Source organism: Abramis brama (assembly GCF_963993115.1).
Source record: "Abramis brama genome assembly, chromosome: 15".
Classification (NCBI taxonomy): domain Eukaryota; kingdom Metazoa; phylum Chordata; class Actinopteri; order Cypriniformes; family Leuciscidae; genus Abramis; species Abramis brama.
Genome location: NC_139977.1, coordinates 18,979,549 through 19,000,672, shown reverse-complemented (window position 1 = coordinate 19,000,672; position 21,124 = coordinate 18,979,549). Strand labels below are relative to the sequence as shown.

Sequence of the window (21,124 nt, the reverse complement as noted above, 5' to 3'; positions counted from 1 at the left end):
ACATGACATGTCATAATTCACTAGACAAAGCTGGTTTATTCTACACAAGGCAGGTCACTTCAGACAAATTTATGTCAAACTGACAAATTGCCAACTTGTTTCGGAGTACACCGGTTAACCTGCAGTAAAATAACAGGGCCACACAACACAATGGGTGCTCCAAAGCTGCTGGGGGCAGTAGAGAGGGTAATACTGTTGTATTGGCTGCTTAGGAAGATAAAGCCAGTGAGGCATAAACATCTCACAGCTATGTGATCATAAAGATGTAGATGACAGTTACACTTCAGCAGTCATTGTTTATCGATATAGTGAGGCAGATCATTGAAGCTGTTGCATTCCTTGCACTGCTCTTTCGAATTTTGCATCATGCAGAGCAATCCTATCCAAGCTTTCGGTCAGTCTGACAGTAATTTCCACAATGAAACTGTATGATTGCACAAGTGACCACTATGGAGTCATTCTCTGATATGGTGTCATTCCTATTGTATGTCTTAAACTCCAGGCTGTTCTGAAAAATACAAAACAAATTCTTTGTATTTTAAAGGAGAATCTGTCTAGCGCTGGAGTGAGAGAAGGACATCATTATCCTCATCACCACATTTCATTGTGTCAATCACAGTAAATGTGAGCCCGCAGACAAAGCTAGATAATATTTTAGTCATGGTGCAACGCTGGGAAACCATTTTAAAGCAAGGACAACTTTTGTATGTGCTATTAAATGTTATTGAATTCATGTGGGCTTCAAAAGTGAGTATGGGATTCAAAATCTAATTTATACCTGAAAAAGGCATTTAGGATTTTTGAAACAAAGAAATAGCTATATTTTGTTATATAATATTTAATAATCTGCACAATTGTTATGTGGATACTACAATTTGTCATTTAAAAATGCATTAAATTCACGAGTTTGTTTGCCCATATAATCTTTAAGTTTAAACGTATTTGGCTTGCTGTCCGCAGTGGAGGGGCTGGAGGAAGCAGCTTCAAATCCAGCTGGGAATACTAATGCTTTGAAGATGAGGATGGTTGCAAGATGCCTAAATTAGGTTTGGGGAGGTGAAGGGATGCCAAAACAACTAATGCCGGAGCAAGGCGAGTGGCTACAGTTAATTGAAAGATTGGGTTCACTCCTCCCGAAATTACGTTTAGGAACTTACCTTTTAATAATGCAGAACAGAATCCTTTTCACTACTGAGAATTTTCACATGGACTCCTTTGTATGTTACATATCATGCGATTGAGGAAACGCACAACGCGGCATTTATATCACAAGCAAACGTTGTCTTCTTAGTGTCGGATCCATAAGGGATGTCCTTCACCACTATAAAAACAAATATTATCTGAAAATCTCAGCCATGCATAGGTCAGAGAGTCAGTCAAAGAAGCTCTAGCTGACATTTAGTTGCACTGATAAATACCATGACATTTTACAAGATTGCCTTGCCTTAAAAGAGGACCTCCAATAAGGGAGTGTATCAGTCAAGCCATCACACTATGCTCAGCATGTAACTGATTTAAGTGTGTTTACACTGTATCCTGTTATTTACAAGCTCAGGAGAGTGTTCCCTCCAATTACGGACAAATAAGCCAACATGCAACACCTTGAAAGTGACGTTTAACTCCTAACTAGCTTCCCTTGATCAGAGAACAGCCCAGCTTTTATCCACTTTGGATTCACAAACAATATTCAAACTATGTTCCCACATAAAAGCAGCGCGGCATCTTTGTTCTGTCACTTCTTAATGTCTTCCATAAAGACTTCGCTTATTCATTAAGAAGGTTATCTCACCAGCAGCAGAATTCCCTCAGATTGAGACTGCCACCCCTGCTGTGAGGAAGCGCGCAACTGACGCTGTGGAGAGATCATTATTAGAGTGGATATTAAAGAATGATGTGTGCCTCACAGGTTTCAGTGTTGACTGGAGGAAATAGCCAGAATTCCCAGGCTGATCACGCACTCCTGTAAGCTAATTCATGTCCCTTTTATCCTGTGCTAACTCAAAATCCTGTCAGAAAATGCTCTGACTGAACACTGAATATGAAGGTAGGTATTGATTATTATTGGTTTAACTGAATGGGGAAATTAGTTTGTTTTAAGCATCATTTAACTCGAAAATGAGGCATTTTTTACTGCACTTGAAAAAAATATTTAGGCCTAAATTTAAGATTTATGTGTTTGAATTGCACATCAAATTTCCATCCATTTAGATTACAGTTTTAAGTTAACATAAATTCAGGGGCTGTTTACACTGCACCGTTTTAAACTTAAAACTAAAACGGAATATATATTTAAAAAACTGAACTTTTTTTGCCGTTTTGGGGGCCTGAAAACTTTTGAAAATTGTTTCAAAGTGCAAGTTTTTGAAAACGATGCCGTTATCATCTTTGTATAAACGATAATAACGGGAATTTGTGAAAACGGTGACATCATGCGCATACATAAATGTTCAGTCTATCTTCAAAGTGACATTGTGAAAGTGACCGTAAAAATAAATATTCAATCACTTAAAATCAGAATTATTGATGATAAATATTTCAACATGGTTTTTTGTATTTAAAACACGTTCAGCTTATTAGCACTATTACACAAATCTGACAAATATGAATTTTGTTGTTTATGTTAAAACAGCTTAATCTAAATGGATGGAAAACATAAATTTCAATATTTAAGATCATTTTTTATTGAGTGTGTGCACAATATTGTATTCCAGCGTTATCCTGTGACCATGACTTATCTTCATTACTTTTTTTATCTTGATGCAAATTCATTGTAATAGTTAAGCTGTTTACTGCAACAGACAGAATTAAACACATTAACTGTGGTTTAATTAAAGAAAATAACATTTAATACAATGCTATTTCGTAAAAAGTATGTATAATTGCTGTTCTTTCCTTATACCTCAGTTTTTTATGTGAATACAGTCAATTATCAGTCTAGCAACACCATTCTGCTGGGTAACACAGCATGGGCCGCAGAATTGATTTTTATAGGGAGGGCATTAACTGAACTATTAACTGAATTATGGTTTAAACATGAAAAATGCACATCTGCACTTTAATTATGAATCCATGAGAAACATGCACCCTCAGGGATATCATGATAGTGAATGTTGCCCTCTTTATCAGTAGTTCAGCCCTGTGCTTGCAATAAACAAGCGTGGCAGTTCATCAGAAGTATTATTAGATGCTCACCAACTGAATCAGAAATAAAAGTATACAACTGTGAATGCAAACAAACAAACAAACCCCCAAAAGAGGCCATTCCGTTTCAGTTTGATGCTCATAATAAATCCAAAATGACATCTCCAATTTCATCACATTATAAGAGCGGTGCTAAAAAAGGAAGAGGAATTGTTCTTCATCTAAGTGGAACTGATAGACAACCTCAGGTGTTTGCTTTGGGCCTTTCATTTTTGATGAAGCAGGCAGAGCTAAACGAGCTTTTCATACAATCCACTAGGGAAGAAGGCAGTCTTTTACATACAGTAATAACACAAACATGATCATAATCCTCAGGGATGAATGCCATCAGCACTTGTCACATTGTGACAACAGTAATCATTATTTTAAAAAGCACCATTGTTGTTATATCACCTTTGAAGTGTTAAATTAATACTAGATTGCTTTTAGCCTAGTATTTATAGAAATGCTTTTTATTTTGATCATTTAAGATAAGATCTTGTTGATACAAGGGTATCAAAAACTGAATAGATGCTATTATTTTCTCTATGCTCAAGCTTAGAATATAGAGCCATATATAGAGGCTTCAGTTACATTGTGTGCAGAGAGTAACTCAGTCTTGTCCACGACTCAGCGGTTTGACAACGAACATATGACGAGAAAAACAAGATAAAGGCCCGGTTTCACAGACAGGGCTTAGATTAAGCCTTATTTCAATTAGGACATTTAAGCAGCTTTTATAAATGTGCCTTAGAATAAAAAATGACAATACACATGTGAACCCAAACTAAGATATGTGCTAAGAATGTGTAAGAGTGTGTTTAATGTTCAAATCACTAGCAGAGCAAAATGATGAGGATGATGATGATGATTTTTAAATAAATAAATAAAATAAAACAAGGTTTTTTTTTAAACATTGATTAAATAATGTACATCACTTTTTTGTTGCAATTATATGTTTTTAATCACTTTATGAAGCCCCTGTGTACTGAGTCGTTACATAATCATAATTTCCAACACTCTCATATTTTGTACTTGCAATTTAGCGAGACAGAATCTGCATCTGTGGCGACCACCATGTTTTCTCACTGACAGAAACTCAGCGCTCAAAGAAAATCCAGTTTCCAAAAAACGTAAAAAAAAAACAACTAAAATGGTTCCCAAGTGGTGTTTTTGGTTAAGTTGTCACATGTTTAAATTCATATATAATGTTTGAATATTTGTCTTAAAGGTACACTATGTAACTTTTTTTGTTGTTGAGAATTTAAATAGTCAATACATCGTCAATTCTTCTTCAAAAATGTGCAGGAAATTGCATACATACGTCACTCGCCTGTGCGCGTCTCATCATATCCGTGAATAAAGAAAAGTTGCTCCGGCTACTTTGATGCGTGTATGGTGTGGGAGTAATATAGGTTAGTTGTCACAATGAGCAAGAAAGGCTGACATGAAGCACGATAAATCTCAGACCTCAGGGGAATCATCCTTTTTTTTTTTTTTTTTTTAACAGAGTCTGCTGACAAAAAAGAGATCGCGACAGCTCGTAATGAGAATCAGCACTGGCTTGGCTTTTCGGAGATGAGGGATTTGAAATGTTGTAAAAGCGACTTGAAGGTGAGTAAGGTATTTTACTCAACAGATAAATTGTCATATATAGAACAGAGTTCATTGTAAAGCACTATCTATTGTGTATTATTCTAAGTCACCTAGATCTGAAACACAACAATGTTGTACCTTCAATTTCTCATCAATTCAAATGATATATTCGTAGACTACAACACCAAAAAAAAAGAGAACTTAACTGCAACAAAAACTTTCCGCTCAAAACAAAAACAAATCAGCATTAACCCCACAGTACTACATTTAAAATAGGATTTCATACAAATGAAATGAAAAGATTTCCTAAAGGTTTTTCTTCGTTTTATTAATTTGTGTGGAAATGCATTCTGTGGAAGGGACATTTGTAAACAGCCTGGAGTTATCATTAGAAGCCCAACAGAATGAGCATTGGTCTGTGCTGTAATTGAAAGATAGTGGCCACAGCTGCAGTACAGCAACGCAATGATACCGATTCAAATAAAGGGTGGAGATTATTCCAGGTAGACAGAAATGTAATGATTAATTTCCTCTTTGGGTTCCGCGCGATCATAATAATGGGTAAGAAAATGTGCCATTGTTTGTGCACAAAGCAATAGTGCTCCTGGTGGTACCCACAGTGTGAACTTTGAAATGATGTGTTCCTGTACCTCAGTTAGCAGCCAGGATACAAATGAGTCACTCAGCATCCCACGCCTGCATGCACATCCACCGTATAATAAAGCCATTTCACCCAGCATGAAATAAAAGACCATTTTCAAGTTCAGTTATTTGGTTCATAAACTCTCTCACTGCCTAAAACACACGTGCAGCGGTCGCGCACGCAACAGTTTGCATGTAAGTTAGCCTACACGAGAGCACGGTGGCAAACCTACACACTGTGACAGCCAAGTAAAGAATCGCTACATAAATTAGCCAAACATAATAGATTTAATTACACATTATACTATAACATAAGTGCTTCACTTTATATGCATATAAAAATTCATTAAAAGCATAATGCCTTCCGATATTCACAGCATAAAACCAGAAGGAACCCTGCTAGTCCACTCACTTCAGCTGCCAACTTCAACTTTTATCCTTATTTCTCTCCTAGGAAATGTGACTGAAAAAATGATCTGGGCTGTAGTTTAAAACCTCACACAAAGGTACCTTTTCCTAATCAAAGTTTGCGAGCATTTTCAACAAGTGATTCAACGGCCTTTACATTTTTAGTTCAAATGTGAACCTTTGTGGTAACGCATTAGTCATAAAAATCATAAACGGTTGCCATAGCCACTAATTAGCTTGCCAGGATGTTTTTAACAGGAGTATGAATTAAATTTGCCTAACAATGCATTGCCTAGAGGTTTCTCTCCTCATTTAAATAATGAAGAACAAATATTTTTAATTTGAGTTTGTTTGTTTGTTTGTTTTACGTTTATGAAGTTAACAAGAAATAAAATCTGTTCTTTTGTGATGTAAATGTTCTGGCAATATAGTCCTTTTCACCACTTTGGTTTGTCAATAAAACTACATTTCCTCTGCACCTTTTGGTACTTTAATCACAAATACCAGAATCATGTGTGATTCAACAGCACCCTCTTGTGTGTGCCCTGATGCGCCACACGAACTGTTGCTATGCTACGAAGGACAAAGTTCACTATCAACAATCATGTAACACAGCAATATACTGTAGCTTTCTTCTCCATCCATAATTGGGCTTAATTACATTACCTGACTTGACCTCAGATTTCCGTGCAGAATATTACAACACCAGTGAAATATACAGCTACTTTTTTTATTTGGAAAGAATGTTCATTTCATATAAAAAGCAAACCACAGAATCTCTTTTAAAACAAGATGACTAGATCAGTAAAAACCTTCACCTGGTCTCTGAACCACTGATAAGTTCATAGATAAACAGAGCTATGGAGGAACTCAAGAGTCTTGTTTAGTTTAACAACGGCATACTGCTAATGGAAAGGTGAATGAGTTGATGTGAAGGGATAGTCCTGTCAATCTTTATACATTCTTTGAATGTTTATGATTGCAAAATTATAGACGCTTAGCCTACTTGTCAGAAGCCTGTTAATTCAAGTCATTCGTATTAGGTTACACAAAGGCAAGGCAAAAATACCAACAGGGTAACCATAGTGAATCTTTCTATTTGGCAAAATATAATCATTTTGTCTTTGCTTCCTTTAGGCAATTGCATAACTGATTATTTTAGTGGTAAGTAGAGTTTCAGAGTCTCACAAATAAGGACTTATTAAGGACACCTTATTAAGGAGCAGAAATCTTACCTTGAAACCCATTCATGAAGCTTTTATGTGCCTGCCTACTCTTTCTTGACATGAATGCCATTTTTATTATTATTAGTGTGGCCGTTTATGCTGTCTGAGCTCAGCTTCCCTTCTGCCATCAATTTCTTGATGTGGTCGTGCGGCCCCTTCCCCATCATGGCTGAAGGATAGCGGTAGGAGCCTCCGATGCGGTCCCACAGGGTGAAGTACTGCCCGTAGTTGTAGTCAAAGAAGAGGTGGTGGTCAGTGTGGTGAGCTGAACCATTGATGATGTGTTCCATCAGGCTGGGCACGCGGTAGTCCCCGTCATGGATGGAGATGGTCCATATGTTGACGAACACGTACAGGGCTAAGTACAGAACCTTGTGTAGAGGGAAGAGGAAGGGGTAGATGTGGTACGGTAGGCCCTGAAGAAATCCATCCACGGGGTGGAAAGCGTGGCTGGCGAACGGAGAGGGGATCTTCCACACATGATGTGGTTTGTGAAAATACTGTATATGAAGGGAAAAGGATGAAAAAACATGATTACATGGCATATACAGTGATATGCATAAGTTTAGACACCCATGCTAAAGTTGACTAAAAAGAGGAATAAAAAATCATCTTTTGGAAATTGAACTTAATGCCTTAATTAAAAAAAAAAGGAAAAATCCAACCTTTAAGGACACCAATTTTCTTTGTGAATGAATAATGTATCGTCAATGTATTGCCAATCTCTAGGTATGGTGAAGGCTATGTTATGATGTGGGGCTATTTTAATTCCAAAGGCCAAGGGAACTTTATCAGGATGCATAGTATCCTGGATCCATGAAGTAACTGGCCTTTAAAAATAAAAATCTGCCTGCCTCTATGGGAATTTAACATAGGGGTGTCCAGACTTATGCACCCTGTATTTTTAGGGAGAACATTTATTTATTTACGATACATTATTCATTCACAAAGAAAATTGGTGTCCTTAAAGGTTGGATTTTTCCTAATTTTTTTAATTAAGGCATTAAGTTCAATTTCCAAAAGATGATTTTATATTCCTCTTTTTAGTCAACTTTAGCATGGGTGTCTAAACTTATGCATAGCACTGTATATAAAAGACATGGAATATACACCGTTTTCATATTTTCTGTAGGGGGAAATCTACACAATTATTCAGAATGGTTTTAAATATGGAAAAATGTGTTATATGGAGAACACTTTTATTGGTAGCAGAAAGCATATTCAAAATCAGAAACAAACGGTGTCATATTGTGACCCGTACAGGTGGGTCATTCTTACTATGTACCCATAATATGGATGGTAATATGGTGGATAAAATGAACAAATTCACAATAAAATATAAATATCAGATGAAAAAAAAGAAAAGAATAATAATCAGTTGACGTATTAAAAATTTGTAAAAACTAAAGGTATACAGAAATTTAAAAAGCAAAAATTAGTAAAAATGACAAAAGCACATAAAATTGCTAAAACTAAAATGATAAAATATATTAATAATTCTAAATAACACTGTTCTAAAATACAAATTGATTATTTTTTTATTGTTTACTTTCTCATAATTTTCAAAGCATGTTTTCTTGGGAATATTGTTTTAATTGGCTAATATGTTTTTCCTGTGTCCTTAAAGGTGGGGTATGTGATTCTCTTTTTTGTCCATTTTTTCTAAATCACTTGAAATCCTATTCCTAACCCACTTACAGCCACTGAGTTAGAAGCACTGAAATGAAAATTAAGCAATTTAATCATCTGTGGAACGGGCAGGACTCGAAAAACTCCAGCCAATCATTTCCAAGACCACCTAGAATCATTGGACAGTAAGTTTGTCAATCAAACGGTCGTACCATACCCCCCTCCCCTCATCCATGTCCATGTTCTTCGAATGGGTGGAGTCAGGGCCAGTTGGAGGAAAGAAGAGTTTGACCATTTGAGTAGGACCATTTGAGTTGTGTATTTTCAAAATCTGCCGGCCGTTTTGCAAATCCCATACCCTACCTTTAATATAATCGTTTTTTATATTACTCTTTCTTTCCTCTTTTTTACCCACTGTTAAACCAAATTATAATTATGCCTTGCATTATCATACATCTTAAATACCTTATATATCAACTTGTGGTGTAGGAATCTGTGGATCCAGTAAATGCACACGTCAGTGAAAAACAGGAAAGAGACCATGCTGAAAATAAGCCCTGGCCAACCTGAAAAAGCAATAAATAGTATGAAATAGTTAATGCCCATAGCAACATGATTATCTCAAGCATATCTGACAGACTGCATCACTGGCACTTACTAAAATTAGGGCTGTCAGTTTGCTGGATCCAGATTAAGTAAATTTTAATGTGTCTGGTGTAGTTTTGTTTTAAGTTTTAAAGTCAATGGTTTCCACATAACCCGCTTTTTATTTATATGAATAACTATAACCCACTTGACAAAGCAAAGACTTTGTCCATGTATCACTTGTTTGGCACAAACTTTGATTGGCATTTATGAACACAGCTCTATTCTCTTACCGAAGGGTGATTCATCGACTCTGTCGTACAGTTTGCTGTATCCTCTGACCTCAGCAAAAAACAGTGCTACTGTGGGTATGCTGATATAGGGCAAAGACCACAAAGCATACTTTATTTCACGTTGCACCTGATTCTATTGACAAAACAAAACAAACAAAAATAAACATATTTATTCTTGCCTCTGATGCGAAACAGAAAAATACACTGTAGGTTGCTAGATGCATAAACAAACCTCCAAAAATTGAGGGTGTTGCATTAATTTGTGGTCAAAAACGAAGTAGTAGCACAAAGCACCCAGGCCTAGATATAAGATGACAGCACCCAGGTTGGTGACCACCATCAAACCGATGATCTGTCGCAGAGGCTCGTCCTCAGGCCATGATGAGGTATACACATATGGAGTGAAGAAGTAATCATCTGCAACGTTCAACACAAGGTCCATCTCTGACCTTAAAAGATGGCCAGAAGAAGTGTGATTAACTGTCTATAATGTGACTAAAGAAGGCAGCTTCAAATTAAACGTACAGTATGGAATTTTTCGCCACTAGGGGTCGCTAACCTCTTTACAATAACAAAGGCGTAGTTTGATGACGCAACACATGCTAAGAATTATGGATGTTGTCGTCAACGTCAAGCCGGCCGATCTAATAATGTTTATGGATGACTGAATACATCGATGCTTTTATCATGACTGTGATATGAAGCAGTTCGGGATTGCTAAGAGACAGCTATCAGCTCCACACGCGACGCGAACTCCCGCGGATATAAAAGGAATACGGACATTTCATTCTACCGAACTACACGCAGAATTACTATTCACAGGTCAGTTTATTAGACAGATTAAACTTGTGAGGTAACGCAGTGCTGTTTCACCTGGTCTAACATTACACTAGCACACTAAACTGCATTTGAATGTGTTGAAATGTATGTGTTAGTTTGTCTGTATGAGACTAGCAGTAAACTACAGGGTGGGCCATTTATATGGATACACCGTAATAACATGGGAATGGTTGGTGATATTAAAGTCCTGTTTGTGGCACATTAGTATATGTGAGGGCGCAAACTCCTCAAGATGGGTGGTGTGTACTAATATATACTAATGTGCCACAAACAGGACTTTAATATCACCAACCATTCCCATGTTATTACGGTGTATCCATATATAAATGGCCCACCCTGTAGATCAACATTAGAATAACATACAGATCGTATTCTAACATTTTATCATTGTTGAACTATATAACATTGATTAGTTTTATGTAAATGTGCTCACCTGTTTAATAAAGTACATGTAGGAGCGGTCGAAGTCTCGGACTTGGAGCTCTCGTTTATATACTGTCTGTGGGAGCTCTCGGCATCTCGAAAACACCGCGCTGATATTGATTCTCGTTTTATTTCTCCTTTTTTATCCAAAGTCTGCTTGCCATGGTCCGTAATGTTTGAACGAAACAACAACAGCGTGCAAATAGACATTGCGAACTCCACAGTTGTCTGCGTCTGTCGCTTTGGTTAATCAGAGGGCTCTGCTCATAGCTCTGGTTACCATGGCAGTATGAGCGGAAACCATAGGCGGAAACCAGGGACAACGCGGATATGACGCCATTGACTGCGACAAAACGGAAATAAAGAAACGTGCCATGTCTAAAAATTAAATTAAAATTTCTCCTGGTTTGAAAGTTGTTGGAAACATTCGGGATAATGTAAGTACACAACTAAAAAAATATATATAACGTAGATATAGTGATTTTTGCTAATTTTAAAGCAAAAAAGTTACATATTGTGCCTTTAAATCATCACTGCTGTATTGTTAAAAAAAAACAAAAAAACAAAAAAGAATGATTAAAAGAAACACTGAGGGGGAAGAAACAAGAAACACTCAAGTGCACTTTCCCCAATATTGTAAACAATAACTTTGTACTTCCCAAAGACAAAAATGATTAGAAAAAAAGATTATACAGAATGAATGAAAAGTCTAAGTTGTTGTTGATAATAGATGTTAGTAGCTAAAAGCAAATGCTGTAATTGTAGGAAACAATCAGCTCACCTGTAACGGTGTTTTTAAAGACACGCCAGCGAAGAAAATATATGAGGTTAAAGCCTTCACAGAGGCTGTCCTTCTGCTTTCACTGAAGAAACACAAACGGACGCAGCCAATGGCGGCTCACTTCCTCACAGCGCGAGCCCGTTTCTTGACAGCTCATTGGTCGATGCGAAATCTGGTCATGGCGTTAGTGATAGAAAGTCCAACTCCTTTCCACGAATCGGTTCTTTTGAACAGTTCGATTCAAAGAACTGGTTGAAACCAATGATTGTTTGGTTTGATGTATTGACATAATTGCGTAATGTGTCCCCTACGTTCAAATATTTCAGTAAATCTGTATGAGGCACACACCTTGTTCTCGTTTAAGTTTTATTATTATTAAGATATTTATTGTAATTGTATCTGCCCTAGTTCATTTTGTTGTAGCCATGTGTCAGCTCATAAAATATATACATTTTAAATTCAAATATAGTATTTACAATTAATTTAATTGTACTTAAATGTATCTATTGTCTGAAAAGTTGTTGTGCGTTTTAGTAAAACCAATTCTGTATAGAACTGTCATACAAACGTAAAAATATTTCTAGAGCGTCTTGTTCAATCAGACGGGGTTTATGAACCGGCTCAACAGATTCATTGAAAAGATCTGTTCACAAATCGTACATCGCGTTACAAATTAATCAGAGTAAATTAAAGAAACACTGTGATTACTCGGTTTTATTAATCCAGGTGCATCATCTACTACATGATGTTGTATGCTCAAATATAAATAGGAGTTATACGGTCTAATGAATAGACCGTCTCTGCGTCATCAGTAAGCGACGGAACAAACAGCTGCGCTGGGCATAAGACTGTACGGATTTGTATTCTTACGTTCACAACATGTACTGCACTACATACACAACATAACTTACGATACTGTGATTTAACGTAGTTTGATCTTTGGATTGTGTACCAAAGTCGGATCATGGACAGTGAAGTACAGAGAGATGGAAGAGTTCTTGATCTCACAGACGATGCCTGGAGAGAAGACAGACTGCCTTATGAGGACGTGACGATCCCACTGGTGAGAACTCATATTTACAGTTTTGATATGTGCCTTCCGAATTACGTACGTCAAAATTTAGGATGGCAATGATTGGCGCGTACTGTAAGTACTGCAGTCAGCAGTGAAATGTGCACATCAAATTGTTTATTTTTCCTAATTTGCACAACATTCTGATCAGCTACATATTTCACACGTGAAAATATTTGAATTAGACGATTTGAGCACTTTATATTTGTATTATGTTTTCCATAAATCGCCTCTAAGCCTATCGTATGATGATTTAACTCTTAATCTCTTTTTCTGAAAGAGTGAACTTCCAGAAGCAGAACAAGACAACGGCGGATCAACCGAGTCAGTCAAAGAACAAGAGATGAAGTGGTCAGATCTCGCCCTGCAAAGTTTGCATGAAAACACCCCAAACATCGGCAGTTAGATGGGAAGGCTCTGTCCTCTCCAACTGATCCTTCTGTCGGTGATCTGATCCAAGATTTATTTATAATAGAAAGAACTCGGACTCGTTTCTGAAAATATGACATTAAATAACTGTGCCACTGTGATTTTCATTAAAAGGGTTTCATTGTTTTGATATAAAAAGAACTAAATAAAATGTTTAAAATTGAAGTGCAGTATCAATCCATTTGAGTTGTGTGCTAGTAGACATTTGGCTTTCTCACAATTTACAAAATGTTCAAGGTTTCAGATTAGTTATCTAAAATGCACAATACTTCTTTCAGTTTTCTTAGTTGCAACCTACAATTAATCAAAAGTGACAGTAAAGACATTTATGTTAGAAAATATTCTTATTTCAAATAAACACTGGTCTTTGAATTTTCTATTCATCAAAAAATCCAGAATTATTTTTAATCAAGGTTTCCAAAAAAAAAAAATTAAGCACCAAATCAGCATATTAGAATGACTTTCTGAAGGATCAAGTGACACCATAATGGCTGCTGAAAATTAAGCTTTGTCTTCACATGAATAAATTATATATTAAAACATAAGTTATTTTAAATTGTAATATTTCACAATAGTACTGTTTTTACTGTATTTTATCAAATAAATGCAGCCTTTGTGAGCATGAGACTTTCAGGGTACGTTTACACGACAACGATGTACTAAAAACAAGTGTTTTTCCTTTGCTTTTTTCATGTACAGACAACAATGTTGTCAAAACGATCCCTGTTTAGAAGGATCCATGAAAACTACTAAAAACACTGTATTATTCATGCCAGGCCAGTAGTTGGCAATGTCACTTTGTAAAGAAATATTTCACGCCTATAGATTGGACACGTAATACGCATGCATGTGACATAAGTTTTCACAAATTCGCGTTTTTGTAGTTTACACAGAGACGATAACTGTATCGTTTTCAAAAACTTGTACTTTGAAACCCAATTTAAAAAGCTTGCATTTTAAATGAATGGCCAAAACGCATGAAAAAAAAGTTTTACGTTTTTAGTTGACACTGAACATTGACATCTTACCAACCTCAAATTTTTGAAAGGTAGTGTACATTAGACTGATTGCAGGGACAGCCATCCTTATACTGCAGTACACATAATATGAAACTCAAATGCAATTAGTCACTGGAAATATAATGTAAGCAAGCATGGAATAGCTAATAATTGAATTAAATGTACAAGCAGTAAAGAATGGAATCAATAAATCATTCCTTAGGCTAAGCTTAATTTTATTTGGGTTCAAAAGGTGACACTGAAATTCTCCCAAGTGTTATCACAAATATATTTGAACCATGGCTAACTACGAGCATATTATGTTTCAGTCATTGCCAACATGTATGATAATACTTTCTTGGTATTACAGAAATATGTGTTCAGCTAGGTGGGTCCTTAGGCAGATGTGTATAGGTTTGGGGGAATACAACCAAATAGCTATAGAGTTACAGTACAATGGCTTGAGATTAACATATCAAATGCAATCTTGATTGAGATTTTTTTATACAACAATTCATTTCGCAGCCAAATTAAATCAAGACTGTAGCTGTATTATATTACAGATTTATGTTGTATGAAGTATTTGTTACAGAGAAAAATAGTAAAAAGTTTATTTATTTGTAAACTATACTTAAAAATAAAATATTATTCCCCAAAAATGTGCATTTAAAGACTAAATGTCTTCGAGGCCAAAAGAAATCAGACTGCAGGGCAATAAAAGCTTGATTAAATTAGGCCATGAGGCTTTAATGCTAATGTTTAGGGTCAAGTCCTCATGAGGAGAATGCAGGCATGGAGATGCTGCATTAAAATTTCAGTTTGGTCCCATAAAATAGAGGTTACATATGAATGCCTTTATTTTTTTGCACACTAGCCACCCAACCATTTTTTTTTTCACAGTCTAAAACAAACAAAAACAAAAAACGAGAAAGCACAGCATATTAACTGTCAATCATAAAAATGCCGGCAAAATAAGAATGAACTTCATAAGACTTGGCAAAACACAAAAACATGTTATCAGGGAATCAACCACAAACATACAAATTATGCCATTGCGAGCTTGGGCTCACTTGAATACTCAAACATGAATTTTAAAGTTATCGCTACGCAATAATAATAATTACTGTCTGACAGAACGGTAACATGCAATGACTTAGCAAAAGAACAAAACTGGGTCCACTGATCATAAACTGTCCTTGTAAATTACTAAAATATAGGTTTCTCTCCATCTGACAGAATCATTCTGAGAGCATTGTACATTGTCCTCATTGTAAACGCACAAAGTTAAGCAGACTTGAATGAGTTTTCAGGTAAGTGGTTCCCGTTACAGAAGAAAAGTTACGGATCTATGTAAAATTTAGTAATACAGTTTGTTACAAAAATGTAAGTATGGCACTGGTCTTAAATCAGTCAGATACATATTTTAATCACTTAATGTATCAAAAGCTCCCTTTCAATAACATTTCTCTGAAAGGGGAGAGAAATGTGTCTGAGTCACTTCACACAGGCACTCTCACTTTCAGTCATTCTCCAACACCTTCATGAATACTTCTGCAATCAAATCCGCATTCATTGTTTGGTCCCTCAAACAACAAAGAGCAACCTATCCAACATAGTTCAGTCAAACCTGGTCAAGTTTTCAAATGAAGAAAGAAATCCAGTTGCTTGTGATTAAACCCTATCATACATAATAGTAATGGCACAGTTTGGACAAAATGAAAAATGCACATTTTGGGCCTCCAACCTGAAGGCAGAAAATTAAGAATTTCATGTACCACCTAGTTGTGTAAACTGAGTGTAAAATTAAGGTAGGTTGACTTAAACAGGGGTTCCTTTCCACTGTTACTGTAACATCCAGAAAGTACACAATAAGGTACACAGAACTGTTCTGTAAAAGATAGATTACATGCATTTCTAAAATGCAAACCTTTACACTTCATTTATACCCCATCCCAGACCTTTTCAAAGAAATAACACAGAGCTAAATAATCCCTTATATCCAGTAGTACTTTTCAGATATACATCATTTCAGATATACATCTGGTTATGATTTATGTACCATTTGTCAATATCGCAGAGTATCTACAGTATATAACAAGTTATATCTCCATTATGGTACATTCAGTTCAGTAAAAAGTCTTTAACATTTCTTTGTACATTTAAAAAAAATTCAACTGAATGTAAACAGTCAGGCGGCAGTCCACTGTCCTGCAGAGGCTGCCGAATTATTATAATTATTATTGACTCCAACAATAATGTTCCAAATCTATCCCATTTGTCATTAAATGCCTGTTTATTCTGCATTTATCTCCGTCTCTGGCCTCTGCACTGAAAGCTCAGCTTGTATGAAGGCGCCCTGTCCTAAGGCTGTGGAGTATGCACGGTTACTGTGTGGAGTTGAGAAACCAGGGCTATGATAGGAGCTAGAACCACTCCGATTAGCTAGTGAGGTTTGGGACGGAGGTACCGGATGGTAGTCATCCAGGTTGTCGTAGTGTGACTGTGAAGTAACAGTGCCTTGTCTTTGCCCCTGTGACTGATGGGAGTAGGATCCACTGTGGTCCCCATCTGAATTGTCCGGTAAATGTGCGGGAAGACTAGACAGGTTGTAATGCTGCCGCTCTCTAACACTATGGGATCTCTCAGGCTTGGGTGGAGGAGCTGGCTTCACAGGAACTGCTTGTTCATCTTCACTGGCGCTGCTTGTGGCTTTAACCCTGCATATGTGGCGATCCAAATCGGACCTTTCGTAACGAGGCTGGGCACTCCTGCTCTCCGAGTGTTCCTGCCAATGTTTACTGCTCAGTTGCTTTTCCCCTGACTCAAACTTTGGGTCAAGATGGCTACCCTCTGGTAAGTGCTGCAGACTTCGTGGTGGAAGTTGCGATTGATGTGAATGGATTGATGAGTAGGTCCTGGAGCTGCCTTGTTTGGCGGTTTTGTCCCCCATTCCATTTCCGTGGCAGTGCTTCTCTGTTTCCATATACAACAGGACATCTGGATCGGAGATCAAGTGCCTGGGAGCATGCTGAGATCCAGGAACAATATTGTATCTCGGCTCCTTGCTTTCGGTCGTCATCAATACAGTTTTGCCAGGATCTGATTTGCTGCGCAAGTGTAACATGTCTATATCCACTGGCATGTAGGGCCCCACATTGTCATACTGAGACATAATAGAACCCTTCACCTTTTGCCTAGCTCTGCTTTCCCTGCGGATAGAGTGTATGCGAAGCCTCTCTGCTTCCTCTGGGTCCCACGCAAAGTAAATATTTCCCTTTGAACCACCGTAAGGTGGCATGTCCCTGCTTACGAAGCTATGCTCCTTTAAAGGAATGAAATGACGTGAAAGGTAGTGGTAGCCTCCAGATTTGGCTCCAGATCGAAGGAGAGGGGCACTGTCCCGACCACTGAAGGAATGGACATGCCGTAAACGGATCGTACCGTAATGGTCCACATCGTAGAAAGGGGCATCCAGAACATGAGAACCAGAGTAGGGGCTGTAGCGGTACTGAACTCTTCCATTCTCAAAGTAAGGCTGCAGCTGTGTGACATGATAATCAGCTTGAGAGGGTGGTTGGTGAGACTTGCAGTGGTAGACTGGGCGCTGATAGTAAAATAACTCATCATCTGGTGGAACCTCAGTTCTGTTGACTGGCATTGAGCGGATAGCCGTGGGGGGCGCATGTAGGGAGTGGACCCTGCGGATTGTTGGGTACACGGTAGGTCCATCTACCTGACTGTAGCCATGGGAGTGGTGCACTGAACTTGGAAGAACGTACTCACCTCTCGGTGGGCCACGAGATTTGATGGACTGGTGGTAGGACCTAGGTCCAATCGTATTGTATCGCCCATCACCGTGACCTCTATAAGAAATCTGTGGCTCCGATTTCGACACGTAAGAAACATGAGGTGGGACACTCTCTGGGCGGTAATGGTACCCTATTGTAGCCTGACCAGAAGTGGTTACTCGCTGATGGTAATATGCCTCTGCAGTGGGCTCCAATAGGGCTGCCTCCCCTTTTGAGTGGTAAATATAACCTGATTGATGAGTGGAAGACCTGTGGTGAGGTGGATGAGATTGTGGGGGAGTCTCCTCCACTGAGCCCCTCATGGATGTCTCTAAGATGGCATGAAAGTTGGCGGGGTTTGCTGCCTCGGTGTTGCAGAGAGCCGCCATTGCTAGTTTACTTTCAATCGAGCGAACAGGGGGTGTTGGCGGTGTCACTCCCTGAGTGTGGTGTTGAGGAGCGCTATCTCCCTTCGGATGGACAGGCTTTATGGCTTCCCATGGTTTTTCCACAGGATCAAGAGGTGCTGCCGGGGTTGGCGCAACTCTAGCATTGGGCTGCGATCTGGGCTGAAATTGAGGCTGTGCTTGTGACTGAGAATGAGGCTGAACTTGGGGTTGAGACCGAAACAAGGCATTAGGTTGAATCTGTATTTGAGGCTGAGGCTGAAGAATTGCGACCAGTTGATCTGCCGCCTTTGTGGATTTCAGTGGCAGGAGCGTTTCAGTCATACGGATCTAAGGATTAAACCCAAACAAACACTGTTAGATATCTTACATATTTTCCTTTGATGTTTACATGTGCTGTAAATTTAGTTACTGATAACAATACCAGATTAATGATCGAATTATTCTTGATAACAATTTTGATACAATATGACAAATCTAAAATGTCATACAACATACCCCCCCCCCCAAAAAAGGCATAAAAAAGTATTCAAAGTTCACATAAATACTAAAAAACTAAATTAAAACAACATCCCTTGATCCAACATACTTCCACACATGGTTCTTGATGTTTTTCTTAGCAGACAAACAGCAATAATGCTTAACCCTTAACCCAAATATTCTCTGTTTAAGTAATCTGTATGAAACCAACGAGAGGTACAGTTTCTCAAGCGTCTGCCCATGACCACACCCATGCGCGCACAAGCGATTCACATGCTAATAGTCCACGTGAAGGAATGTGAACCTGTAAACGCCCCCATCACCTCAAAACAAAGCATCAAACTTCATCATTCCTCTGTTTTTCATTGAGTTTGGAAGACACACTGGGTTTACCTTGGATTTACCGCAGAAGAATAATAACGCAATTTTAAGATAAGAAAGATTTTTAAGGTAAGAAATGTATTCTCTATTATATTAGTTAGCGTATTATTGTTGCATAAACTTCACATTGTACTAGTTGAACTGTTGCCAGACTAAAATGTATGAAATCAATGGAAACATGTTGAAATATGAACTATAGACAGGTAGGCAACCTTTCAATGCTAAATAAATATACATGCATGACACAAGGATGATTCTATGCTCTATAATATAAAACACAGCATGATATAAAAGTAGGCTAGTATGAGTGTTTACACTAACATGATGAATATTAGAATGTTTAGACCAGTGTTTACTGTTAAATACTATGTTCGTGGATATCTGCTTAAACGTAGATGTTTATAATGTGCTAACAATAACAAAACAGCTTTCTTGCACAAAAAATACAAACAGCTTTCTTACACAAAACATGTCTTACAAATTTTAAATCAATATATTGTTTTGTGTGAATGAGTGGGCAGGATTTTTATTTATTTTTTTACATCGTTTTGAAGCTAAAATTCTAGGCTACATGATACAATTTTAAAAAGTCTTGTGAACAAATATTCAGTATGGGTTTTATGGCCTTATTTCAGTGACTATTTTTCCCCCCTACAAACCACACATAAACGTAATTTTCTCAAAACTACAAGCTTTTACACAGATGCTGCTCACATATTATTGTAACAGAGTTTGTGCTGAATACAGTGTAATCAGATTTTAGCCATGAAAATGTTACAAGTAACAGAAATAAGCACAAATATCAGAGCATGTCAGAACACCTCCAGGGCCCAGAAAACACCTCAGACCCGAGACGGTTAATAACATGCTTTTCGAAATTTGAACTTACAATGGTAAAGACCTGGATGATCAATATAAGGGCTGCACGATATATTGAAATGATAGCAATATCACAAGTGTACATATTGAGATATGCATATTGCAATGGCTTACGATAACTGAATGATTTTATACGTCAAAAGATTACAAAAAGTCTAAGTTTTAGGTCAACGCAGACAGCACAGAGTAGACTGGACACATGACTGTTACATACATGTGATATGCTTAATGTTATTAGGCGCAATAAGCGAAGTAGGGCCTACTCACGCGCACAGGAAGCTGTCTCCTGCGTAATCCTGATTTCAGTTCTCTTCTGCAGCGTATATGGCCATATACACACAAAATTATGTCAAAATGCCCGTCTTGGTAAGTATTCATGTAAACACAGTCAGCTATGTCTTAAGTGGAGTAAACAGTTTAGAAAGCAAGCGCGTGTGTAACAATATATTGGATCTGTGCAGCTCTTAAAGTGACAGCAGCCTAATAAACCTGCTTCAGTCTGTGTGCTTAATATTAATCAAAGAACAAAAGACAAAGAGAAAATCACATACTGGTCTTGACGGAATAACTTTTGTAGCTTTAATAAGAATCAATTAAATACAGTGAGGACTAAGCAGTGTTTTATTTTTAAATTTGATTATTCAATTTCTCTTAAATCAATCTAATGTAGGCCTACCTGAAATCCTAAATACCCATGGTTTACACTTATGTTAAAATGACACTAACTTTTTATTAGGGCTGTCACAATTCCTCAATTAAATTAGGGTACTCGATTTAAAAATATCCTCAATTACAATTTACCCTTGCTGGGTAACCGGCAAAATACCAGAAGTGGCACATTCCAAGGACGAGAATCCATGAACCACATTATTAGACCGTTTTCTAAGGCTGCACGATGTATTAAAACCATTTAAAAACCATAGTATAGCATAGTGCTATTGTCAATTCAATCAAATAAATATATGCCCTGAGGGTATATATATATATATATATATATGACCCTAGACCACAAAACCAGTCATGAGGTGCACAGGTATATTTGTGGCAATAGCCAATAATACATTGTATGTATAAAAATTATCAATTT

The 21,124-nt window shown here is 37.4% G+C and overlaps 3 protein-coding genes across 8 annotated transcripts in view; 1 reads left to right on the top strand and 2 right to left on the bottom strand.

Annotated features, from left to right (window-relative positions):
- Positions 1–4,692: 4,692 nt before the first annotated feature.
- On the bottom strand, positions 4,693–12,325 carry sc5d (sterol-C5-desaturase). The gene is made up of 5 exons (XM_084137668.1): positions 11,604–12,325; positions 9,792–10,008; positions 9,560–9,692; positions 9,147–9,247; positions 4,693–7,552 (listed from the first exon to the last, which is right to left on the bottom strand). The coding sequence occupies exons 2-5, from the start codon at positions 9,999–10,001 to the stop codon at positions 7,097–7,099; spliced, it is 900 nt and encodes a 299-aa protein (XP_083993794.1). The 5' UTR covers positions 10,002–10,008; positions 11,604–12,325; the 3' UTR covers positions 4,693–7,096.
- Positions 12,314–13,269, top strand: anapc13 (anaphase promoting complex subunit 13). Of its 2 annotated transcripts, none has more exons than XM_084137669.1 (3): positions 12,314–12,453; positions 12,561–12,666; positions 12,956–13,269. In XM_084137669.1, exons 2-3 carry the CDS (start codon positions 12,568–12,570, stop codon positions 13,079–13,081), a joined length of 225 nt encoding a protein of 74 aa, XP_083993795.1. In that variant the 5' UTR covers positions 12,314–12,453; positions 12,561–12,567; the 3' UTR covers positions 13,082–13,269. The 2 variants fall into 2 exon arrangements, with proteins under 2 accessions (XP_083993795.1, XP_083993796.1); XM_084137670.1 differs by having other exon boundaries at positions 12,322–12,453; positions 12,535–12,666.
- A 1,554-nt stretch (positions 13,270–14,823) lies between these two features.
- Positions 14,824–21,124, bottom strand: part of arhgap32b (Rho GTPase activating protein 32b) — a 110,633-nt gene continuing 104,332 nt past the window's right edge. For all 5 annotated transcript variants that reach the window (XM_084136844.1, XM_084136845.1, XM_084136846.1 and 2 more), the window contains one exon: positions 14,824–18,627. In XM_084136844.1, coding sequence (XP_083992970.1) covers positions 16,396–18,627 — 2,232 coding nt within the window. In that variant the 3' untranslated portion in view covers positions 14,824–16,395. The remainder of the gene's footprint in view (positions 18,628–21,124) is intronic.